This window comes from Coregonus clupeaformis, chromosome 11, assembly GCF_020615455.1.
Source record: "Coregonus clupeaformis isolate EN_2021a chromosome 11, ASM2061545v1, whole genome shotgun sequence".
Taxonomy (NCBI): Eukaryota; Metazoa; Chordata; class Actinopteri; order Salmoniformes; family Salmonidae; genus Coregonus; species Coregonus clupeaformis.
The window spans coordinates 20,446,599-20,473,705 of NC_059202.1; the positions used below are offsets into that span (position 1 = coordinate 20,446,599).

General features: G+C 43.4%; 1 protein-coding gene across 1 annotated transcript in view; it reads left to right on the forward strand.

Moving 5' to 3' along the window:
* Window positions 1–26,836, forward strand: part of ppp1r2 (protein phosphatase 1, regulatory (inhibitor) subunit 2) — a 28,163-nt gene extending 1,327 nt beyond the window's left edge. Inside the window, exons 2-6 of the mRNA XM_041889701.2 lie at window positions 5,877–5,984; window positions 6,695–6,775; window positions 17,512–17,609; window positions 22,149–22,319; window positions 24,296–26,836. Of these exons, the coding sequence (XP_041745635.2) occupies window positions 5,877–5,984; window positions 6,695–6,775; window positions 17,512–17,609; window positions 22,149–22,319; window positions 24,296–24,309 (472 nt within the window). The 3' untranslated portion in view covers window positions 24,310–26,836. The remainder of the gene's footprint in view (window positions 1–5,876; window positions 5,985–6,694; window positions 6,776–17,511; window positions 17,610–22,148; window positions 22,320–24,295) is intronic.
* The last annotated feature ends 271 nt before the right edge of the window (window positions 26,837–27,107 follow it).

Genomic DNA, 27,107 nt, shown 5'->3' on the forward strand with positions numbered 1-27,107 from the left:
ATTATATTTACACCATGGCCTCAGTTGTCAGAACTGTGGTGAGTTTATGCCTGAAGTCAGGTGCCTCTGATGCATTGATCTCATTCACTTTGGCTCTTTCACCGCAGTGGCAAGACCAGATGTCTCAGGATAAAGTCACTGCGCTCCAGTTTCGGAGTGCTGCGTCTCCAAGTCTCCACTCATCGGTCCCATGCAAAATGGGTGATATATTGGCTACAATGTGACATTAAACTGTCAGTGAGCTAATCATTTTGAGCGGTTAAGTTGCTCAAATGATACCACTAGGAAATACGGCTTGGCTAATGGCAACAAGAGTGATGTCTTCTCAATTACAGGATGTCTTTTTAACAAAGAGCTGGTGGTCCGTGTGAAGATGCACAAGTGGATAGAGATGGAGGTTGTTCGAGTTTCAATAATTAATGCATGTGATTTATATAGTCAATTTATGGTGTTAGGTGGCTAGCCTTCATATAACCTACTATGAGACTCATAACTTCCCATCCATGTGAAAATAAGCCATACAAGGATGGCATTTATCAGTGAATTCCATTCCCAGCAGTGAGTCAAGCCAGTTCTGTGTTGATACCAAAATAGTCTCTCTGTAGGAAATGGGTAAAAAGGTTTCCTGAACGATTCTTTGTGCAGCCAATCCCCAAATGTAGTGGGATGAGAGGCGCACGGCTGGCCGTGCTGTAGCCTACTCCTTCAATTCAGACCACGTCTGTAGAAAATGAACAAGAACACGCACACGCAGCTGCATGCACACACTCCTTCAACACCAAGGGAACTGCTAGGGTTTTTCTATCCTGTCTCTCTGACGTACTCCCAAAACCACACATGGCTTATTTTCTCCTCACGACTCCTTTCAGGCTCTCTCCCAAATTTGAGCTTAAGCCATCTGTTCTGTCTGTATTAGTGTACTACTTTCAGTCAAAATCTGATTTAGCTTTGATGGATGAGCAGTAGGACCGAGACGATACTAGTGTTGCGAAAAAAAATTCCTTGGCAAAAATGAAACCACAAAGCAGACCGAACTATTTGGTCCTTTGAAAACCTGCTGTATGTAAAATATGGTGTGCCATAGCTTGGAAAATAAATGTCACTCTGGATGACAACATAATTTTGGTTTTGTTTTCCTAAAGTTAAATCTGCTTCGTGTTTTTGTTTCCTTTCCACGATACTAACGAATATCGCAATGCTGGTATCGTCCCGGCACTACTGAGCAGAGAGATTTATTGTTGAAGCATATTGTCACACTTAAAAATGTCCATCAACATTTCAAAACAGTCACGTGAGTTCTAATATTAAAGCTTTCACATAATGAAGTCACCATAGAACGTCAGGTAATAATGGAATGCTCAACTGGGACGTCAAAATATCAAGCTTGTTTTGCTATTTGATCAGGGAGGACAGCGGCATGTTCTCGCAGCAGTCTTTCGTTTTTTTTCATGGTGCAATTTAACTTAGTTTAGTAGAGAACTGTACATAGGTGTAGGAGGCTATTTACAATGAATGATGTTTAAAAAGTCTAGTTTTGACCTTACTTTTGACCAGACACTGTCATTCATAAAGCTAATTGAACACATGTGCCAGTGAAATTATAACACTGCATGCTATTGTTATGGAGAAACTTGCCACATATTAAGCACTTTAACCTTCAACCTCAACACTATTTGGCTATCCCATCTCAAGGTTAGCTGTGCAGACGGAACAATGAATCAACTAAAGCTATCGGAATTGTATCATTGCCACAGCAGTTTCTCATTCTTTATTATAAAAAAATATATATATTTCACCTTTATTTAACTAGGCAAGTCAGTTAAGAACAAATTCTTATTTACAATGACGGCCTACACAGGCCAAACCCGGACGCTGGCCAATTGTGCGCCGCCCTATGGGACTCCCAATCACGGCCGGTTGTGATACAGCCTGGAATCGAACCAGGAGGTCTGTAGTGACGCCTCAAGTACTGAGATGCAGTGCCTTAGACCGCTGCGCCACTCGGGAGCCCAAAGTCATGTATTGTTTGGGAAAACAGTACTTTGTACCTGAAGACATTCCAAAAGTTCCTATCTGTAGCAAGGGTTTTCCTCCAATTGGCAACAGATTTTCATGCAAATATTCTGAAACCTGCATAAAAACAATATGCACGTTTTTCCACCAGAGATGTGTTTCCATCAAATTGACTTGTTGCAGATAAAACGCCTTATAAACAGCATGCTTTCCCGAGTTGTAGTGGGAGTACCACACAACATATAATCAAAGTTTACTTCGATATGATGGTTATTACATCAATATTTGCAGTTTCCACTGCCATTTCTCGCATAATTAATTTTACCAACACAAAAATATCCTTTCTGTTACTGGCCCAGCGCTCATAACCGCTAGGCTGTGTTGTCATCGCTTGTGTTTCCCGCAGGGGACAGAAAGGGCTGGAGCTTTTAATTCATTATACAGCACCAAGGGGATATCCTGAGCCAGCTTTCCAAATATCCCTATTGCTGTCACAAAGCATTTGTCCACTCTGCACCTGTCCAGAGTCCAAACAATCACAACTTCCTGCCATAGAGTTCTAGAAAGAGTCACAGGGCATGACTATTGGTGCCCCATGACCAATACAGTCAAACATATTTTCTCAATTTCAATGTAGGCCATTTCATTGCACTCACTAATCAGTCAACATTGATGCTCAGACCCCAAGCTCAAGTCATTCATTATTCATTAAAGCCAATGACTTTTAACTGAGTCACACGCATGGTTCCATGAAACTCTATCTCTCCTCCACTGACTTCGATGCCCCATCTGACCGTTTCCTGAATGGGTTGAGGGACATGCATCGACTATCATGATTTTTCATACAGTGGGAAAAAACCATTGACGTGAACTGTATAGTAGTCTACAGACTGTTGCAGTACAGTAGATCAAATGGGCACTGCAGTCCTTTGACATTGGGCTCCGCTGGATTCAACCAAAAAATATGTTTATTTAAAAACCAGATTTATCTCAACATCAGTTGATTTCATCTGGGCTTTCCCCGCCTCTCCAAGTCTGTACTACTCCATATATTTAGGCTTTGGTGTGCTCTGGTTCTACAAACAACACATTTTTTTTACATTTTAGTTGTTTAGCAGGACCTCTTATCCAGAGCGACTTGCAGTGGAGCGCATACATTTTCGTATTGGTCCCCCTGTGGAAATCGAACCCACAACCCTGGCGTTGATAGCGCCATGCTCTACCAGCTGAGCCACACGACGGGAACACAGCTGGAAAGCATTGACCAGAGAGCTCTTTAACACATTGCTTGTCTTAGAATATGCTATCTGATAGTGTAGCACTCCTCTCCAAAAATCACTTCACTTACTGAGTGTTTTTAGAGGGATGTACACAGCTGTCGGCGCCTCCAAGAGATGCTCACTCACTGCACACACACTGAATTGGAGAGCCAAATAGCGCCTGCCCGAGTCCGTTCTCGTAAGAGTGCTGTTTTTACCCGAAGAGGTGGTTGTCGTCATTCCATTATGTTTTTTTTTATAGAAACGTTTTGTTCTGACTGGCTGCGTCAGGTCTTGAGTGGATTTGCACGTCTGCTGTTTACTGAAAATCAGGCCAGGCTGGCTGGCTGTGCCTGGGATGTGTTGTATAACCGTCCCCCCCTCACACATACAGACGGATAAAGACAGACACAGAAATACACAGACTGACGTACAGACAGTTCGAGCAGTGCAACGTTACTGGTTCCTCTCCACTACTGGCTTGTCAACACTCCTCACATGCACATACATACAAGACTCCCTATCTGCCCTGGCCCAGATGCAGTCACGCTGACTTGGCCTTTGCTAAAATGATTTAGAAATTGGGCATCAAGGTAGGGTTCAAAGTCTGGTGAATGTAGCTGCATCAAAGTAGGGTTGGTGATGTGCTGCAGTAACTGCAAACTAGTCATTTCCACATATACAGTGAGCTCCAAAAGTATTAGGACAGTGACACATTTTTGTTGTTTTGGCTCTGTGCTCCAGCACTTAGGATTTGAAATTAGGATAAAGTGCAGATTGTCAGCTTTAATTTGAGGGTATTTTCATCCCTATCAGATGAACCGTTTACAAATTACAGCACCTTTTGTACATAGTCCTCTATTTTAGGGGACCAAAAGTATTGGGACAAATTCACTTGTGTGTTTTAAAGTAGTCAGAACGTTTAGTATTTGGTCCCATATTCATAGCACGCAATGATTACATCAAGCTTGTGACTCCAAACTGGTTGGATGCATTTGCTGTTTGTTTTGGTTGTGTTTCAGATGATTTTGTGCCCAATAGAAGTTAATGGTAAATAATGTATTTTGTCATATTGGAGTCACTTGTATTGTAAATAACAATAGAATGTTTCTAAACGCTTCTACATTAATGTGGATGCTTCCATGGTTACGGATAATCCTGAATTCATCGTGAATAATGATGAGTGAGATACTTGTTGTACTTTTACCCCTTTTTCGTGATATCCAATTGGTAGTTAGTCTTGTCCCATCGCTGCGTCCTCTGAAACACGACCCTGCCAAGCCGCTCTGCTTCTTTTATACACTGCTCGCTTAAGCCGAAGCCAGCCGCACCAATGTGTCGGAGGAAACACCAAAATTGTAGAGTCACAAGCTTTATGTAATCATTGCGTGCTAGGAATATGGGACCAAATACTTAACTTTTGACTACTTTAATACACATACAAGTGAATTTGTCCCAATACCTTTGGTCCCCTACAATGGGGGGGGGGACTACGTACAAAAAGTGCTGTAATTTCTAAACGGTTCTCCCGATATGGATGAAAATACTGCACTTTAACCTCCATAGTCATTGTATCATTTCAAATCCAAACTGCTGGAGCACAGTGCCAAAACAACAACAAAAATGTGTCCCTGTCCCAATACTTTTGGAACTCACTGTATGTCTCTGACAATCTGTCATGTAATGATAACAACATTTTATGTTTTGTCTTCACTAGTTTGCATTGGTTTCTTACATGCATACCATGGGTTATATATGTTATGAAACAGTGCTTAAGAGCCGGGCTACCTCAGCAAGTCTGACTGAGTAGTATGGATATGTGCCTCATCCGATGATGTGCCATTTTAGTGTGAGGCACAGCAGGACAGGGCACGTCTCCCATTTGATTTAGCCCAGTGCCATCGACACAGTCAAACTGCCTGCTGTGTGCCTGACTTATTGAGCACCTCTGTGTGTGTAGTGTTTGTGTGTGTGTGAGGGGGAAGAGGTGTGTGTGTGTGTGTGTGTGTGTGTGTGAGTTAGCAGCTAGCGAAGGCTCTGCAGGATTACTGCAGCAGGGAGCAGATTTATCACCCTCTCCCCCCTGCCTCTCTGTCCCATGATGGCAGTCCTCTCCCCCCATAAACACGTCCGGCAGGCTGGCTGCTTTGACAAAGGGAGAGCGGGGTGTGCCAGTAGAGATAGTTTAACGGCTGTATTTGGCACTGTCTCCAAGTCCAGACAGCGGTGTTATTGAAGGCGCCAACTCCAGCCAGAAGCCCAGAGAGAGCCTACAATTTGTACCCGGGGAAGGCACATTTGTGAAGGATAAGCACCTCTATCCACCCACCAGCTCACTCACTCAATCATCCTCAGCATCACGCTGAAGGTGAAGTGACCCACCTCTGTACGAGGCCACCGTCATTTTCCGAATAATGAATCATTTAATTGTACATAATAAGACCCTTTTGATTTAATTGCAGCCTTGTTTGTGTTCCCGAAATACACTACGGGAGTGAAAACTGGGGCACAGTAGTCCTAGATTAAATCTGCCAGGTCTCTAGGGTAATATCTGGTTGGCTTGAATACCACCCTGAGCTCTCCTCTCTGGAACCATTCTTTCAGGAAGAAGTCACAGAAATGGGACGAAATGAACATCCTGGCAACGTACCACCCGGCAGACAAGGACTACGGGTTGATGAAGATCGACGAGCCCAGCACGCCCTACAACAGGTGAGTTGCCCCATTCATTGTGTAAAGCGTGACACAATTCATTCTCATGAACCGGTAAGGACATAGTTAGCCAGCGAATGTCAAAATGGCTTCCCATATTCAATGTTATCCAGTATTTCCAGTAAGTGTTTTGGACTTTTGTTACAAATACCTCATTATGGACTAATTCATGAATTGATTCAATTAGTTAGGCCTATTACATGTGAAAATTACATTTGGGCTTTTCACACTACATATTCCTAGCCCTGGGCCAACCAAAAAAACAACTTACTTTTCTGGAGTTTAATATTCAAATTAGGTGACAACAGAGCTTTGTGATTGACTTTGCCTGAGAAGAAACTCTGCTCTGGTAAGTTTGGTGTTATCCCACTTTAGAATGTGTGTGAACAGTCCTTTGACCCCCTGGGTAAATGTGACTAATGTGAGGTAGAATAGAGACTAGTCTGGGTTGATAATGTTTTTAGATAATATGTTCACCTCAGATTTAAATACAATTCTGATAGCAGATTGGCCTGTTCTCACAGGGCACCTCAATTCTTGCAGTGCAGGTTCAGTGTGAGTGTGTGTGGATGAGTTTCTGCCCAGTCTGCATAAAACAGGGGGGGTCTAAACGAGCATGTAACCCAATCTGCCATAGCCGCTGCATAGAAGGTCACCGCTGTGACACTCTGTTCTCTCCTTCTCCCCCCCTCTCTTTCCCTCTTCCTCAGGAAGGTGGGGGACGAGGAGGACGAAGGGGCGCACAGCGACTCAGAGGGCAACGCGCCAACTGTGGAAGACCTGGCCTCCAAGTAAGTTATCATCACTGACTGGATAGGTCTGGGAGGGGGGAAGGAGGGTCATCACTGACCGGATAGGTCTGGGAGGGAGAAGGAGGGTCAAAGTTCAAAGTTATTGGACTCCGGTTTGGAAGGTTAAAACGCTTATCAAAGCTGTATGAAGAGGGTAGTGATGCAACTCAAACATATCTTAGCATCTCTAAAACATCTCTGTCTTATGAGACGGAAGGTGGGGGATCTCACTATGGTTATGTCTTGAACGTGCTGTATAACAGAATGGATTTCAACTATTTGCAATAGGGTCTGGCTGCAGCAGATGCTGTGAGACATACGAGCTCAGACAGGATGCCGAATGGTGCCAGAGAGGATGGTGTGTTACCGCCACCAACAGCATGGGTGGTGAAATTACACTTAGAATTAGAAGATGGGTACTAGCTAGTGTGTGCTAGCTAGTGCTAGAGATAGTTTGTGCTAGCTAGTTTGTGCTAGCTAGCTGCTCAAGCAACAGTGGTTGACATAACGCCCTGGACCAGAGACTTAGTGCGTCATCTGGTATGTGCGTACCACCCTGGAACAGAGCTACTGACTCGCGTGATACACGAGGCCAACAAACGTCTACTGGTTGCGCGCGCACATACAATTTGACGTTCGTGGCGTCAGCGCGCATAATCTGCAGCTGGATACTGCTCACTATTTGAGGCCATTCAGTGTAGATGGAATTTCGCTCTTGGGTAAATTGAACGATCAGCTAAATACTTTTGGAGCCCTCACTCAGAAGACAGTCTCACCAGTTGAGTTAACAGTAGAGGTGAAACTGCAGGAGGGAAATCTAAAATGAACACCCTTGCCTTTCGTGAACTGACACTGGCATATATGTTTTCCCTACTAGCACTGACTTTGCTGATAGCTACTTTATTGAGGACAAATGTACTTACTGTGATCTGTGATATGTGGTTGTCCCACCTAGCTATCTTAATATGAATGCACTAACTGTAAGTCGCTCTGGATAAGATTGCCTGCTAAATTACTCAAATGTAAATGTAAATACATTTGAACTCTGCCGTCAAAGACCCTTATCCCATCAGCTCTATTTGACTAAAGGAGAAGTAATTTCTTCGCGAAGAATCCAGTGATACACTCTCAATTAGCCTACAGTCCAAGATAAGCCTACAGTCTCTCCCTAAACAAAAACACTGCCCTCGCTGTAACTGATACTGTGTTTATTTACCTATATCCCCTAAAACAGCGAAAGCTGGGGCATGGCTAGGGTAACATTGTTAAGATGTTCAGTACCGGTGTAGTAGGAGCTAGTGTACTGCCTTAGCATTAGCACTAGTCGTAGAGTGGAGCAGATGCTCTGTCACAGCCTCAAGGCCAAACTCCACTGAGGCAAAGCTCTGTCACACCTTCTGTTACCACACACCTTATACCCACTTAACAGGCAGGGCGGTCAACCCTGTGTGTGTGTGTGTGTGTGTGTGTGTGTGTGTGTAAAGTAAGTAAAATGCCATTATAGCAGTCGCTTTTATCTAGTGCGTGCATACAGTTTTAGTACAGGTGTCCCATGCGGGAATTGAACCTACAACCCTAGCATTGCAAGCGCTGTGTGTGTCCACTCAGGTGTTTCTATTTCCTCTAAATTTGACTCCGCCTTGGACAAAGGCATTCATCTCAGTGTAACCTTTATCCCTCCAATGTATTTATTTATTTTACCTTAGGCAAGTCAGTTAAGAACAAATTCTTATTTACAATGACGGCCTACACCGACCAAACCCGACGCTGGACCAATTGTGCGCCGCCCTATGGGACTCCCAATCACGGCCGGTTGTGATACAGCCTGGAATCGAACCAGGAGGTCTGTAGTGACGCCTCAAGCACCGAGATGCAGTGCCTTAGACCGCTGCGCCACTCGGGAGCTCAATGTTACCACACTACTGACACATGGTGTTTCTGTGCATTTCAGACAGCATGACTAATGCAGAGTGAGTAAGCCCCTGTGTCTCTTACATTTACATTTTACATTTTAGTCATTTAGCAGACGCTCTTATCCAGAGCGACTTACAGTTAGTGAGTACATACATATATTTTTTTTTATACTGGCCCCCCGTGGGAATCGAACCCACAACCCTGGCATTGCAAACGCCATGCTCTACCAATTGAGCTACATCCCTGCCGGTCATTCCCTCCCCTACCCTGGACGACGCTGAGCCAATTGTGTGCCGCCCTATGGGTCTCCCGGTCGCGGCCGGCTACGACAGAGCCTGGATTCGAACCAGGATCTCTAGTGGCACAGCGATGCAGTGCCTTAGACCACTGCGCCACTCGGGAGAGTGCCACTCTTCACTGCTAATCTGTTCTCTCTGACAACGTTTTCATCCCGGTGTTGACTACTAGACCACCGATGCTCACGGCACAAAACCATGTCTAACCTCCCTGAGATTACCTCTCGTCCTAATATCCCCATAGAGTGCAGTGGAGCGTATTGGCTAAACATCACGTAATGGTGCTTTGATGGATCTGCGGCCAGTAATTTATTTCAGTGAAAACAGCTTGGATCGATAAATGCCGCTCCAATAGATCCCATCAACCCTACACCCGGGGGGAATGAGGACATCGTAACGGGAGGTGATTACGGGCTTAGATCAGTTTACTTCCTCCATAAATACAGACCTGTACCTGCAGCGCTGACTCGACCAGTCTGGCTGGTGTAAACTGCAAATGGAAATTAATAACAAACTTACACACAGCCTTGAATTGTGTTATGCTGCTTCGACATGTCAAATCAAACTGTATTTGTCACACGCTTCGTAAACAGAAGGTGTAGACTAACAGTGAAATGCTTACTTACAGGCCCTTCACAACAATGCAGAGAGAAAAATATAGAAAAAATAACTTAAGGAATAAGTACACAATGAGTAACAATAACTTGGCTATATACACAGGGTACCAGTACCAAGTCGATGTGCAGGGGTACGAGGTAATTGAAGTAGATATGTACATATATAGTGCCTTCAGAAAAATATGCATACACCTTGATTTATTTTGTTGCGCTACAGCCTGAATTCAAAATGGATAAAATGTAATTTGTCACCCATTTACACACGATATCGCCTATTGACAAAGAGAGAACATGTTTTGTTTTTAAATTTTTTTTGCAAATGTATTGATAATGAAATACATAAATGTCTCATTTACATAAGTATTCACACCCCTGAATCAATACATTGTAGAAGCACCTTTTGGCAGTGATTACAGCTGTGAGTCTTTCTGGGTAAATCTCTTTTCACACCAGGATTGTGCAACATTTGCCCATTTATTCTTTTAAGAATTCTTCAAACTGTCAAATTGGTTGTTGATCGTTGCTAGACAACCATTTTCAGGTCTTGCCATAGATTTTCAGGTAGATTTATGTAAAACAATGTTGGTTCCAGACTTTGCATCGTTACCGCATGCTGTGCGGTAGCAGAGAGAACTTTCTGACTTGGGTGGCTGAACAATTTTTGACAATTTTTAGGGCCTTCATCTGACACCGCCTGGTATAGAGGTCCTGGATTGCAGGAAGCTACCCACTGTAGCGCCATGAGGTCGGATGCCAAGCAGTGGCCATACCAAGCGGTGATGCATCCAGTCAAGATGCGGTCAATTGTGCAGCTGTATAACTTTTTTATGATCTGAGGGCCCATGCCAAATCTTTTCAGCCTCCTGAGGGGGTCGTGCCACGTTCACCACTGTGTTGGTGTGTGGACCATGTTAATTCCTTAGTGACGTGAACACAGAGGAACTTTAAAGCTCTCGACCCGCTCCACTACAGCCCTGTCGATGTGCTTTGCCCTCCGTTTCCTGTAGTCCACGATCAGCTCATTTTGTCTTGGTGAAGATGAGGTAAAGGTTGTTGTCCTGGCAACACACTGCCAGGTCACTGACCTCTTTTATAAGCAGTCTCGTCGTCGGTGGTAAGTTATCTCTACATTGAAATGACACTCAACCTCCCTCTGTAACTGGATCCTGGACTTCCTGACGGGCCGCCCCCAGGTGGTAAGGGTAGGTAACAACACATCTGCCACACTGATCTTCAACACGGGGGCCCCTCAGGGGTGCGTGCTCAGTCCCCTCCTGTACTCTCTGTTCACCCATGACTGCATGGCCAGGCACGACTCCAACACCATCATTAAGTTTGCTGACGACACAACAGTGGTAGGCCTGATCACCGACAACGATGAGACAGCCTATAGGGAGGAGGTCAGAGACCTGGCCGTGTGGTGCCAGGACAACAACCTCTCCCTCAACGTGACCAAGACAAAGGAGATGATTGTGGACTACAGGAAAAAAAAGAGGACTGAGCACGCCCCCATTCTCATCGACGGGGCTGTAGTGGAACAGGTTGAGAGCTTCAAGTTCCTTGGTGTCCACATCACCTATTCCCCCTCAGGAGACTGAAAAGATTTGGCATGGGTCCTCAGATCCTCAAAAAATTCTACAGCTGCACCATCGAGAGCATCCTGACTGGTTGCATCACCGCCTGGTATGGCAACTGCTTGGCCTCCGACCGCAAGGCACTACAGAGGGTAGTGCGTACGGCCCAGTACATCACTGGGGCCAAGCTTCCTGCCATCCAGGACCTCTATACCAGGCGGTGTCAGAGGAAGGCCCTCAAAATTGTCAAAGACTCCAGCCACCCTAGTCATAGACTGTTCTCTCTGCTACCGCACGGCAAGCGGTACCGGAGTGCCAAGTCTAGGTCCAAAAGACTTCTCAACAGCTTCTACCCCCAAGCCATAAGACTCCTGAACAGCTAATCATGGCTACCCGGACTATTTGCACTGCCCCCCCACCCCATCCTTTTTACGCTGCTGCTACTCTGTTAATTATTTATGCATAGTCACTTTAACTCTACCCACATGTACAGTGGGGAAAAAAAGTATTTAGTCAGCCACCAATTGTGCAAGTTCTCCCACTTAAAAAGATGAGAGAGGCCTGTAATTTTCATCATAGGTACACGTCAACTATGACAGACAAATTGAGAAAAAAAATTCCAGAAAATCACATTGTAGGATTTTTTATGAATTTATTTGCAAATTATGGTGGAAAATAAGTATTTGGTCACCTACAAACAAGCAAGATTTCTGGCTCTCACAGACCTGTAACTTCTTCTTTAAGAGGCTCCTCTGTCCTCCACTCGTTACCTGTTTTAATGGCACCTGTTTGAACTTGTTATCAGTATAAAAGACACCTGTCCACAACCTCAAACAGTCACACTCCAAACTCCACTATGGCCAAGACCAAAGAGCTGTCAAAGGACACCAGAAACAAAATTGTAGACCTGCACCAGGCTGGGAAGATTGAATCTGCAATAGGTAAGCAGCTTGGTTTGAAGAAATGAACTGTGGGAGCAATTATTAGGAAATGGAAGACATACAAGACCACTGATAATCTCCCTCGATCTGGGGCTCCACGCAAGATCTCACCCCGTGGGGTCAAAATGATCACAAGAACAGTGAGCAAAAATCCCAGAACCACACGGGGGGACCTAGTGAATGACCTGCAGAGAGCTGGGACCAAAGTAACGAAGCCTACCATCAGTAACACACTACGCCGCCAGGGACTTAAATCCTGCAGTGCCAGACGTGTCCCCCTGCTTAAGCCAGTACATGTCCAGGCCCGTCTGAAGTTTGCTAGAGTGCATTTGGATGATCCAGAAGAGGATTGGGAGAATGTCATATGGTCAGATGAAACCAAAATATAACTTTTTGGTAAAAACTCAACTCGTCGTGTTTGGAGGACAAAGAATGCTGAGTTGCATCCAAAGAACACCATACCTACTGTGAAGCATGGGGGTGGAAACATCATGCTTTGGGGCTGTTTTTCTGCAAAGGGACCAGGACGACTGATCCGTGTAAAGGAAAGAATGAATGGGGCCATGTATCGTGAGATTTTGAGTGAAAACCTCCTTCCATCAGCAAGGGCATTGAAGATGAAACGTGGCTGGGTCTTTCAGCATGACAATGATCCCAAACACACCGCCCGGGCAACGAAGGAGTGGCTTCGTAAGAAGCATTTCAAGGTCCTGGAGTGGCCTAGCTAGTCTCCAGATCTCAACCCCATAGAAAATCTTTGGAGGGAGTTGAAAGTCCGTGTTGCCCAGCGACAGCCCCAAAACATCACTGCTCTAGAGGAGATCTGCATGGAGGAATGGGCCAAAATACCAGCAACAGTGTGTGAAAACCTTGTGAAGACTTACAGAAAACGTTTGACCTGTGTCATTGCCAACAAAGGGTATATAACAAAGTATTGAGAATCTTTTGTTATTGACCAAATACTTATTTTCCACCATAATTTGCAAATAAATTCATTAAAAATCCTACAATGTGATTTTCTGGATTTTCTTTTCTCATTTTGTCTGTCATAGTTGATGTGTACCTATGATGAAAATTACAGGCCTCTCTCATCTTTTTAAGTGGGAGAACTTGCACAATTGGTGGCTGACTAAATACTTTTTTTCCCCACTGTACATATTACCTCAACTACCTCAACTAGCCGGTGCCCCCGCACATTGACTCTGCAACGGTACCCCCCTGTATATATAGCCTCCCTACTGTTATTTTATTTTACTTCTGCTCTTTTTTTTCTCAACACTTTTTTTGTTAAAAATAAATGCACTGTTGGTTAAGGGCTGTAAGTAAGCATTTCACTGTAATGTCTGCACCTGTTGTATTCGGCGCATGTGACCAATAAAATTTGATTTGATTTGACATGGCATCTTATCCCCCCATTAGTTGAAGGGATAAAGTACATGGATTTCAGTAATTTTTCATATTTGATGCAGTGTTCGTCACATGACACCACAAATGAAACGTTTATCGGCTTCGTCACAATCAACACGCCTAAGATAATGATAATGTTATTTGGACAAGTCCCTGTTCCATCCACCTCGCCCACAACTGTCACAACTCAATGCACCGCCATCATCAGAACAAGACACAGGAAATCATGGCTGCTGGTGAAGGAAATAAAAGCGCTCGGAAAGGTCTCGGGTTTAAAGGACGCTGTTTGAAGTATTACATCAGTGGCAGTCTGGTCGGCTATTGCGCAGTCCTATTGGGTCTGGTCTTGAAAGAAATGTCTATGCTCTGGGCCTGTATCTACGTTGCTCCTGTCTACTCACATCAAAAGCCTGGTGTTGTGGAGATGGATGTCAGTAAGTGAATGAATGAGTGAAGAGGCTTGTTCTGCTCCAGGTCTGAAACTCTATCTGCTGCCATTGTTCTTTTTCACTCAGTGCTCCATTGTTCCACCTCATCCCATTCCCGCCTCAGAGAGATTAAAATGGCTACTGCCTGTTCTCTCGCTCCTTCGTTTTCTTTGTCCCGCCCCCTCTTTCTCTTACACATAAACACACAAACTCATTTTGTTTCTCTCTACTTTCGTCCCACTCCCGTCCCTTCCTCCTTCCCCTCTTCCTTTCTGATTCTTTCATCTCACACTGTTCCTGCCCTCAGCTGTCTGCCTCCCCGAGAGAATAGTCTTTTCTCCAGGGCCTATTGTTTTTTTCTTCTTCTCTATTGTTTTTTTCTTCTTCTCTATTGTTTTTTTTTCTTGTTTTTTTCTTCAATTGATTTTTTCTTCTTCTCTTGCTCCTTAGAGGTCATTTAGAAAGTGAATGTGGACCAGGAAATGTTCTGATAGTGACTACTGCTATGCTCATCTCCTCCCAGTAGAAAACTCCATAGATGTAGAGCTCATAATCCTACTATGATATTGTCTATGACTCAAGCTCGCTGGCCTTCACGAACAAGAATGTTAATTAAGGACAAAATGGATTTATTAGAAGTGTTTCTCACAGTCAAAAGTCAGATTATTGTGCCATGTCCCAAAGTTCAGCCTGACTGTAGGAAGAGGGAAAGAATGAATGGCTTCCTCTGAAGGCGTGAAAGGTTGCCAGATTCAGCTGGACAAAAATGAGGGAATTAGCGAGGCACTGACTGAACACAAGCAGTGTGAATCGTGACTTTCCCTTGGGTTTCACCCATAAGAATCTAAGCCGGGGGGGGGGGTTGGGATTTGAAGACCCCTCAAAGTAAAAAAAAAAATACATATTTGAAGAAACATTTTATTTATTGAATAACAGATTCACTACGTGGAACAACAGATAGTCCTTACTGCTATTAGCCCATACAAACGCATTGAATAACATATTCACTACATGGAACAACAGATAGTCCTTACGGCTATTAGCCCATACAAACTCATTGAATAACATATTCACTACGTGGAACAACAGATCCCCCCCCCAAAATTTTTTTTAAAGAAAGTTGGTTCTGAACCGTCTATCCTGTATCTGAGCGATAAGAAAGATCAGGAAACATGTATTAAAAAATATATACAGTGGGGAAAAAAAGTATTTAGTCAGCCACCAATTGTGCAAGTTCTCCCACTTAAAAAGATGAGAGAGGCCTGTAATTGTCATCATAGGTACACGTCAACTGTGACAGACAAAATGAGGGAAAAAAATCCAGAAAATCACATTGTAGGATTTTTTATGAATTTATTTGCAAATTATTGTGGAAAATAAGTATTTGGTCAATAACAAAAGTTTCTCAATACTTTGTTATATACCCTTTGTTGGCAATGACACAGGTCAAACGTTTTCTGTAAGTCTTCACAAGGTTTTCACTCACTGTTGCTGGTATTTTGGCCCATTCCTCCATGCAGATCTCCCCTAGAGCAGTGATGTTTTGGGGCTGTCGCTGGGCAACACGGACTTTCAACTCCCTCCAAAGATTTTCTATGGGGTTGAGATCTGGAGACTGGCTAGGCCACTCCAGGACCTTGAAATGCTTCTTACGAAGCCATTCCTTCGTTGCCCGGACGGTGTGTTTGGGATCATTGTCATGCTGAAAGACCCAGCCACGTTTCATCTTCAATGCCCTTGCTGATGGAAGGAGGTTTTCACTCAAAATCTCACGATACATGGCCCCATTCATTCTTTCCTTTACACGGATCAGTCGTCCTGGTCCCTTTGCAGAAAAACAGCCCCAAAGCATGATGTTTCCACCCCCATGCTTCACAGTAGGTATGGTGTTCTTTGGATGCAACTCAGCATTCTTTGTCCTCCAAACACGACAAGTTGAGTTTTTACCAAAAGTTCTATTTTGGTTTCATCTGACCATATGACATTCTCCCAATCCTCTTCTGGATCATCCAAATGCACTCTAGCAAACTTCAGACGGGCCTGGACATGTACTGGCTTAAGCAGGGGGACACGTCTGGCACTGCAGGATTTGAGTCCCTGGCGGCGTAGTGTGTTACTGATGGTAGGCTTTGTTACTTTGGTCCCAGCTCTCTGCAGGTCATTCACTAGGTCCCCCCGTGTGGTTCTGGGATTTTTGCTCACCGTTCTTGTGATCATTTTGACCCCACGGGGTGAGATCTTGCGTGGAGCCCCAGATCGAGGGAGATTATCAGTGGTCTTGTATGTCTTCTATTTCCAAATAATTGCTCCCACAGTTGATTTCTTCAAACCAAGCTGCTTACCTATTGCAGATGCAGTCTTCCCAGCCTGGTGCAGGTCTACAATTTTGTTTCTGGTGTCCTTTGACAGCTCTTTGGTCTTGGCCATAGTGGTGTTTGGAGTGTGACTGTTTGAGGTTGTGGACAGGTGTCTTTTTATACTGATAACAAGTTCAAACAGGTGCCATTAAAACAGGTAACGAGTGGAGGACAGAGGAGCCTCTTAAAGAAGAAGTTACAGGTCTGTGAAGCCAGAAATCTTGCTTGTTTGTAGGTGACCAAATACTTATTTTCCACCATAATTTGCAAATAAATTCATTAAAAATCCTACAATGTGATTTTCAAGATTTTCTTTTCTCAATTTGTCTGTCGTAGTTCACGTGTACCTATGATGAAAATTACAGGCCTCTCTCATCTTTTTAAGTGGGAGAACTTGCACAATTGGTGGCTGACTAAATACTTTTTCCCCCCACTGTATATATATATATTTACATGTATTTAACCCCTTATTTTTGACACTAAACAGTCTCCATATACTGTATACTTCCATTCATTTTTTTCAACTGGTACCGGGGGACCTTCAGACGAGTCTTGTGAGCACAACAACCAACATGTACGTGTTCGTGAGAGTCTCACCTTTTACACAGAGGGGTCATATTAGGCTGTAGCCAAAACTGTAAGGACGCTACCGACAGAAGTTGGCAGATCGGCTGTACCGACTTCAGACGAGTCCCAAGACGCATCTTTCCATAGACGCTCTACGAGAGTCATCTTTCCATAGAGCGGTCGTAATAGTTTGTAGGCCACACGATTTTGTGAGAAGTCCGACGTTCGGAATGTGTCATGGTCAGGAAAAACACTGCTCTAGCTCCGTCACCTTTCACCGCAGATGCGGAAGTGTTACATAGGTGTATGCGGTGGTTTGAGATGCATCCAATGCAAAAGAAACCGATATCTTTTTTTTATTATGTTTTTTTTTTCTTCCCGTTTGGTGCTGATGGCCATCATGGGTCAACGTCAATTCACGTGTTCTGATGGCCATCATGGGTCAACGTCAGTTCACGTGTTCTGATGGCCGTCATGGGTCAACGTCAGTTCACGTGTTCTGACGGCCACACCTGCTTCCACTGCACACATTTATTTCTGTCTCTTTCTTTGTCACACTCCCCCCTCTCTTTCTCACACTTATTCTCTCCTCTCTCTCTCACTTTCTCTCGATCTCTCTCTCTCTCTCTCTCCAGGTTGGCGGCGGCAGAAGGAACAGAACCACGCTTCATGAGAGAGGAGGAAGAGGAGGAGAGCAGTGAGGAAGAGGATGAACTAACCCCAGAGAATCAAGGTGGGCCCTGCATCCCCCTCCCCCCTCCTCGTCATCCTCCTCTCACCCCCTCACGCTGTCTCTATTCCCTCTGGGCATCAGGCCCGGACCTTTCCTTGACCTCTCCCTGTGTTGTCAAGCGCTGTGTGCCCTGATAACGGGTTGTCTCAGCTCAGCAGCCCCGGGCACGGCCGACGGTCCAAACGGAGCTCGCTCCCGGGGACTGTTCCAGTTGACTCGAGTCCATTTTGGCTCCAGACACACACGTCTCTCTCCTGGCTTTCCTGCATTTTTATCTCCGGTGTACAGGGGAAAGCAAATACTGAAATGTGTGTAGTACGAGGCGTGTCCAGACATACCCGTCATAGACCTATAATAGAATGTTCAACATTACAGAACATTGCTTTGAGTTAGAATTCTACCCATTTTTAAATAATAACTTTGAATATGAGACCTGGTGAAAGACACGTCATACATACTATTCATCAGAGTTAGATGGGCCATCAACTGAATATAAAATGTATTTAATATTAGATTATCTTTTGATTTTCAAAACTGAGTGACCTGGATTTGAAGTTCTTCTCCCCCCAAGTGTGAATCTCCCAGTATAGTGGTGACTAGACACGTCAGTTTGGATAAAAGCTTCTGCTAAATGGCATATATTATAAAAATGAGGAGTTGGATAAAATCAACAAGGGAATTGATGGAGTGATCTTGATGACTAGTAGTAACAAAAGTCATCCCCAACACATTGAGCCGGCTGTCCCCTAACCTCACACTGGTACTCCATGTGACTGTACCACTGTGACTTCCCTAAGCCACCTGACATTGGCTTCCAAATTTTGAAATCTGTGTCACATCCTCTCTCCCACCTAATTTCCATGAAACAATGTCCCTCAAGGTTGTTGCTCCACACTCCAAAGCTATTGTTTGCTAAAAATAAGCCTCTCCTGACCTGCCTCTCGCAGCACCGTGTACGGCTGCAGTTGCAAGTAGTCTTTGAAAATGTATCTTACTGCTTTCACGAAGGGTTCATGGTATGTTGGCTGTAAACATTTATTGAAAGAAATCCCAATTTTTACCTCTTTCTTGTCGGCATTTGCTTTTCGTATAGCCACCATTACCTTTGCCGGGAAGGAGCAAGAAACATTCAACTTTGACCCTGTTGTTGTGACCGTTGTCATGGTAACCTGACAGCTGCATGTTCTAAATTCCTCAGTTTCAATAGACTTTCCACTGCTTTCATTTCTTACATTCACAACAGTAGATTAGCAGCTTGCCATAGTTCCCTTGTACAGTGGGGAAAAAAAGTATTTAGGCAGCCACCAATTGTGCAAGTTCTCCCACTTAAAAAGATGAGAGAGGCCTGTAATTTTCATCATAGGTACACGTCAACTATGACAGACAAATTGAGAAAAGAAAATCCAGAAAATCACATTGTAGGATTTTTAATGAATTTATTTGCAAATTATGGTGGAAAATAAGTATTTGGTCACCTACAAACAAGCAAGATTTCTGGCTCTCACAGACCTGTAACTTCTTCTTTAAGAGGCTCCTCTGTCCTCCACTCGTTACCTGTATTAATGGCACCTGTTTGAACTTATCAGTATAAAAGACACCTGTCCACAACCTCAAACAGTCATTCTCCAAACTCCACTATGGCCAAGACCAAAGAGCTGTCAAAGGACACCAGAAACAAAATTGTAGACCTGCACCAGGCTGGGAAGACTGAATCTGCAATAGGTAAGCAGCTTGGTCTGAAGAAATCAACTGTGGGAGCAATTATTAGGAAATGGAAGACATACAAGACCACTGATAATCTCCCTCGATCTGGGGCTCCACGCAAGATCTCACCCCGTGGGGTCAAAATTATCACAAGAACGGTGAGCAAAAATCCCAGAACCACACAGGGGGGACCTAGTGAATGACCTGCAGAGAGCTGGGACCAAAGTAACAAAGCCTACCATCAGTAACACACTACGCCGCCAGGGACTCAAATCCTGCAGTGCCAGACGTGTCCCCCCTGCTTAAGCCAGTACATGTCCAGGCCCGTCTGAAGTTTGCTAGAGTGCATTTGGATGATCCAGAAGAGGATTGGGAGAATGTCATATGGTCAGATGAAACCAAAATAGAACTTTTTGGTAAAAACTCAACTCGTCGTGTTTGGAGGACAAAGAATGCTGAGTTGCATCCAAAGAACACCATACCTACTGTGAAGCATGGGGGTGGAAACATCATGCTTTGGGGCTGTTTTTCTGCAAAGGGACCAGGACGACTGATCCGTGTAAAGGAAAGAATGAATGGGGCCATGTATCGTGAGATTTTGAGTGAAAACCTCCTTCCATCAGCAAGGGCATTGAAGATGAAACGTGGCTGAGTCTTTCAGCATGACAATGATCCCAAACACACCGCCCGGGCAACGAAGGAGTGGCTTCGTAAGAAGCATTTCAAGGTCCTGGAGTGGCCTAGCCAGTCTCCAGATCTCAACCCCATAGAAAATCTTTGGAGGGAGTTGAAAGTCCGTGTTGCCCAGCGACAGCCCCAAAACATCACTGCTCTAGAGGAGATCTGAATGGAGGAATGGGCCAAAATACCAGCAACAGTGTGTGAAAACCTTGTGAAGACTTACAGAAAACATTTGACCTGTGTCATTGCCAACAAAGGGTATATAACAAAGTATTGAGAAACTTTTGTTATTGACCAAATACTTATTTTCCACCATAATTTGCAAATAAATTCATTAAAAATCCTACAATGTGATTTTCTGGATTTTTTTTTCTCATTTTGTCTGTCATAGTTGACGTGTACCTATGATGAAAATTACAGGCCTCTCTCATCTTTTTAAGTGGGAGAACTTGCACAATTGGTGGCTGACTAAATACTTTTTTTCCCCACTGTATTTTCCTGTTGTGGAGAATAGTAAGTTGGCTACTCAAAACATTGTCAGGCATATTCTGGTAATAATGAGGTGGGTAGACAAATAAATCCATTAATTTGTTTATGCAGGTCCTAAGAAACACAAGATGAATAACGTATTTTCTAAAGAATAGAATAGCATATTTTGAATGTTACTGGTCTGTGCAGCCCATGGCTGCAACATGCAAATGAAATCAATAGTTATTATTTGGTTCATTAAACAGACGAGACACAATTAGCTTACATTTCCCTGCCCTGATCACAGTCAACACACATGGGGCCTATATTTTATAGTAAAAATGTATATAATGGAATATAACAGAATAAAATATAAATAATATTTTTCCTACACAACTTGATTGTCACGAACGTGTGGAACCGCTGTCATAAAAGTTATATTTTAAAAACTGAGCCCATGTCCTTTTGTATTTTGCCATAGAAACATTTAGAATCTGCTCTTTCTGATCATGTAAAGACATAACAAATTCAGGAAGTTGCTTTTTTGATCCACGTTGGACGTGATCACACCATCGCTCACTTTCTCTTCTTTCAAACTCCCCAACATTTATTTTGGCCGAAGACAGATAAACTACAAATCGCTAGTAGGCTAATAAGTTAGACTTATGCATATTAACCCATTTATTAGCAAAATACAAGGGCCTATAAATATTTACCTGTCAAGAAAAATTAAATATGAAATGGCAGTGTGCATTCTCCCAGGCTAAATGTGACAATAGACAAGACAGCTCAAGGACATAACTACATACATTTAAATGGAGAGAATGAATGCATTAAAAGCTTTTCTGTAAAGCTTTGTCACTGACAAGTACAAGTTTGATGTCGGACAACAATGGAATGTTCATGATTTAATGCGTGCCAAAGACAGTAAGATGAAAGGAGACATTTATACTGAGGGGTTGGCGGGAATTTTAAATACGTTACCGCAATCATGACCAGGTCGGTTGGCGGAAATAAAAGTACAGGCTTTGTTTCAGATATAAAGAAAAGGCGACAAAAAGTTGACTGAAATTTTTTTTTGGTATGAAAGGTATATTTGTGTAGTAGTAGATTGATGCTATAAGCCCTGGAATTAGAAAGCAGATTTTTACAGTATTTCATCTCAGAACCATGTCCTTGAAAGTGGATTAGATTCTACTGGAGCTGTTCAGTCAGGATCCTCATACAAATTGTTTATGGTTGATGTATTGATCCATGAACCGCCATTTGAGGAGGAGCGTGTTAAGACTCTCCCTTTTCCTTTCAGCTAAAACGTCCCTTTTCCTTCAGCTTTTGAACGCTCCATCCCAGCCTCCCCTAAAGTAGCTCTCTATTTGTCTCCTCCACAGACTGTGTAAATCAGGATATTTACAGTACGTCTCTGAGTTGTGGCTCCCCCTAGCCTCCCTTCCACCACACTGCCTCTCGCTCTCTCTTCTCGATCTCTCTCTTCTCGATCTCTCTCTCTCTCTTCTCGATCTCTCTCTCTTCTCGATCTCTCTCTCTCCTCGATCTCTCTCTCTCCTCGATCTCTCTCTCTCTCTCCTCGATCTCTCTCTCCTCGATCTCTCTCTCTCCTCGATCTCTCTCTTCTCGATCTCTCTCCTCTCGATCTCTCTTCTCAATCTCTCTCTTCTCTTCCATCAGTGAAAAAGAAGCAGTTCCAAATGATGAGGAAGATGCACTACAACGAGGGCCTCAACATCAGGATGGCCCGGCAGCTCATAGCCAACGAGCTGGCGGAAGAAGAGGACGAGGATGAAGAGATGAGGGAGGACACGGAAACGGAGGACATCAACGTAGACCCCCCGCAAGACGGTAAGACAAATGGGGATACTCCGAAACCTTAAGGATTGAGCTGTGTTCAAATACTAACCGCTCTAACTGTACTATTTGTGACGTAAATTGAGGATGTAGTATGCTTATTGGTCATAGTATGGATATAGTTATTATGGCAGAAGTTCCCGGATGTCGTGCTAAATTTGTCAAAATACGGAGTATACAAGCAGTGGACACTATTTCTGTGATTTTAGGGCTCATAATCTACTCCGATTTCAGAGCACTCTCGTCTGAGTGTGCCAGAGTGCAGAATAACTGATTTAATTTACAAACGCTCAACACTTGTTGAATATGGCCGATGTCAGTAAACGCAGTACAGTTACAGGCACCAGCGCTCTGGATAACATGAAAACAGCCTAACCAGCTCTGCTAGGGTGAGTAAAATGGTCAGAGTGAGGTGTTCTCTCATTTGTCTGGAAATAACTAGCCAATGTTAGCCAGTTAGCTTGGGTGCTTGACTGCCATTGTGAGGTCAGAACGCTCGGATCAACCCTACTCCTCGGCCACAGCGTCCAGTGTACGCTCCAAGAGCGAAACACTCTGAATTTATGAATGGACAATCTGACAACTCTCTGGATTTACGAACGCCCAGAGCGCACTCTGAGCGCACTCCAGATTGAATGTACGAACAGACCCGAAATCGTAAAATGTCTAACTAGTCATTTGTTATGCTAACATGCTAGCAAGAGGTTGCATAGCAACAGCATCAACTTCCGGTAGACAGGCAAAGCGCTAGTAAGCTCAACTGAAAGGATACAGTTCGTTTTATAGTATACTAAAATGAACTTATAGTATGTAGTATATACTCATTAAGTATGTAGTGTACAGCATGTTAGTATGGTTATTCGAACACAGCTTTGGTCTTTTAAATTAATTTATTTGATTTTAAAGGCCGCAATAATCTTAATGTATTAAATTCAGTTTCGAAAAGTCTTAGAAAGTGAGACGGAGATGACTACAGTGTTTCCGGTATAATGTGCCACTGCTTAATTGTAGCCACCATTGCCCAAATTATAACTTGTGTAATCTAATAATATTTCTGTTTGCCAGTGTGAGTCGGGCTGTTGCTGGAAGAGAGAGGAGAGCCCAGTTGAGCAACATTTCAAAATGGAATTGTGGGAATTGCACAAAAAAACATGCAGGCAAATTTAATCTCTAAAGAGCCAAAAAGATATCTGATTATAGTGGATTGTATTTTGACATGTTGCACATCAAAATATCCATAATGCATTCCCCGAACATGTTAGATGAAATAGCTAACTTTTTTCATTCATGTTTTACTTGGCACTGGAAAAAGTCCGTCTGGAGCCCTCCCACACCCGTTAGGCTACAGGAGAATGCTCATTGCTAAAATAGCACACCTGGCTTATAATATGAGCCGTGGAGGTTATAACCTTTTGGTGTAATAGCCAGCCCTACAAATGACTTTTTGCGAACATAAGCTCATTTCTTGAGAGGAATATTAGCAGGTGTGTGGCGTGCACTGAACATCAGGAGTATGGTGAACCATCTAGAAAGGCAATCGGATTCTAAGAGGGTTAGATAAGTGTAAACTCCGCTCAAAGGTTACCAGGCCCTGATTTTAGTAAGCCCTCCAAATGTCAGAGGTCACGCAGTCCTCTGCAGGGGGGACTGGTGTGGCACGTTGGGAAAAGGTTGAAGGTCTTAATGCTGGACTCTGAACAGTCTGAAATTGAGAACTGGGCCCGTATTCTCAGTGTAGGAGTGGTGATCTAGGATCAGGACCGACCTCTTATTCATTGTGATTTTAAAAAGGCAAAACTGATCCTGGATCAGCACTTCTACTCCGAGAAGCTTTGTGAATAAGGGCCATGTTCCCTCTACTATAAGACTACTAAAATGTTAGCATTTCTGCTGCTTCTCTGTTAGATTTGCTGTCGTATTAATTAACACACATGGTGCTGTCACTCACATTTCCTCTCTTTTGATTGCAGCTCTGGAGTCCTAGAGGAGGAGGACATGCCACCACTCCTGTCCCCAGCCTATGTGTCTCGGCTCATGAAACATTCAAAAGAGACACTTCGCTACGTGTTACAGTGCCGGGCCATAGAGCAGTCGGCTTCATAACCTCCCCTCGAACACCCCCCCCCTCTTCACGCGTGTGTATTTTTCCCAGAAACACTGCAATGCATATCGACCCTGCCGGTCGCTTCTCCTCGTTGCAAAGAGTCCCTCTCAAAAACTTGCCGTCACTTCAAAGGAAACCAGACCCATAGGAACCGAGACCTAAAGACTGTTATAACAGACTGTTATTATCATCGAGGACTCCTGCCTCACTCCTTGCTCAATCACTCACCCACACGCTCGCTCGCTCGCTCGCTAGCTGCTGTTTGTCTGTCTTTTGATTGTCCGACTGTCCCGGCTCCTCCTGAGCCCCTGGCATAAGCTGTCGGAAACCCCACTTCTTAAAAAAAACAGCAGCACCCATTGGATGGAAGTGGTGGATAATTATGATGACGGTGGTGGGAGGGTAGGAGGATTTTGGTCTCTTTCTTTTTTGTGTTTAGTTCCTCCTGTACCCGTACCTGTTAAAAAAAAAAAAAAAAGTAACTAGCAACAGAACATTCATTGGAGAAACCTTGGTGAGATAGCTGCTGTTCTGGGTTTTTTTGTCTCTGCCTTCTCCGTTCCCCTGATCTTGGATGTAGGCTTGTCTGGTGTAGATATAGGAACAGCATACTCGGCATCTTCAACCAGCCCACAAGGCACCTCGATGTCCAAGGTGACCAGCATTTCAGTCCTACATGATATATATACACGCCCGCTATAGGATTTGGTACAGGACGTACATGTCCGCTGACTTAATAGGAATAGATGTGTTTCCAACAAGGTCCCATTCTCTTAACAGGGTGGCTAATGTACTGAAACTGACAGCAATAAAGTGATCATTTGATTATGGATCGCTTTGTGATAAAAGTAACAATACAATTGCGTAATATATATATATATATATATATAACGTCATTTCTCACAGGACATCAGCGTATCAAAATGTAGATGTCCGTGCTTGCCATTTATACCTAATGAAACCCAGCTGTATTATGCATGGCTACCAAAGCCTTGAGCTCATCAGCACTAAAACCATGTTTGCTCACTAACCGAATAAGAAGGACAACGTTGGGGGGAAATAAACCTCCCAGAAAAGGTTTGTACTACTGATAAGCAGGGGGTGTATTGACTAGTGACCAAACGGGCCAAAACGGCGAGGGACTAACCTGCATTTTGTTCAATAGGAAACGCTTGTTTCCGTTGCAAAACGTTTTGCTACAGTGCGCACTAATGAATACACCCCATGACTGTTTCCTATACAATGTCAATAATGCTACTGACCCTCCTACAGTAGGACTGGGGGGGGGGGGTAATGGGTTGATTGGCTGCATGAACGGAAAGATATCTGGGATATGTAGTTGATATTATGCTCACTCTTACATTCTGTATGAAGGGTATGGTATTGGAACATGTCCTTGATTAGGAACGATTTACCCCCATTTATTTTTTGCGACATGCTACCTGTGTAATCTGCTAGCTTACCTGGCTGACAAAATGAGTGATATCTGGGCAACCAAGACAGTTGGTTACTGTGTATTATTTATTGCTTCTATGATATTTGAGTCGTGGTACCTCGATCTACATGAACCTTTGAGAACCACTGACCTCCCATGATAAATTAAGTCTTAAATATTGAGTTTTGATGTCCTTCTCTTCCTGAATAAGCACATTACGAAACATTTATTGTTTTATCAGGACAGGTAGAGATGGTTTCTTTCTTCTCAAAACGTACTACCAAGTCCTTTACTTCTGGGACTGAATGACCAAATAGGCTAGGTGTCCATCCATTGGATTCTGTCTTTACGATTTCAAAAGCTAAGCGCTGGATCCCTTTTGAAAATTACAGCATCCCACCCACAGGAAATACAGATTGATAAGTGACTGTTCCCACTTTCTGCCTTGGTCTTAATTTTTTTTAAATAATCAACTATTGTCTGAATAATAAGGGAAGGCACATAGGCAAAAACAAACAAGGTCATTAACACTTAACATCTATTCATGGTAATTACTCTTTTATGTTTTTTTTTGTTCCATTTTTCAGGGCTGAAGAAAAAAGGATGAGGTTGTCTGTGAATCAACTTGTATGACATTAACCCGGGGTGGTTATTGCAAGGCAAATGTGCCTATATGAAGTATTTATGTGTATTGTAAGTGAATAGGCTACACTAATTTTTCCCTGTGCAGTTCAACAGCTTGGATTCCACTGCCTACTTGTTGTCTCGCTTATATTCTACCATGTTTTCTTTCTTTACGAGGGACAGTGGACTAACATTATGTCTCACATGATAATTTGTGTCTGTCCCCAAATAATAGGGACTTTTGATTTTGTTTTTTTGTATCTTAAATTTGCATGTTCTTAATCATAAGGATGTGTGTATTTGTCTCCCATAATTAAAAGATGCTGTTTATGGAGCGTCTGCTTTTGAGCCTTGTGTTTTATTATGTGGCAGTAGTATGAAATACCATTATCGCCATTTGCTCTCAGGTTCATGTTTTTGATCCAGGTACAGACAAAAAGATCGCTCTATATGGCCACTAGATGGCAGTAGTGTACAATACATCTGTTCATATTGAGACGAGCTGTTACTAAATGCTTTTAGTTCTGTGGATTCATATTCTATAGTTTCTCCTTTGTATTAGAATAATCCATTGGCAACTAGATTAGGTATGATACCGACATTAAGGTTACAATTTATG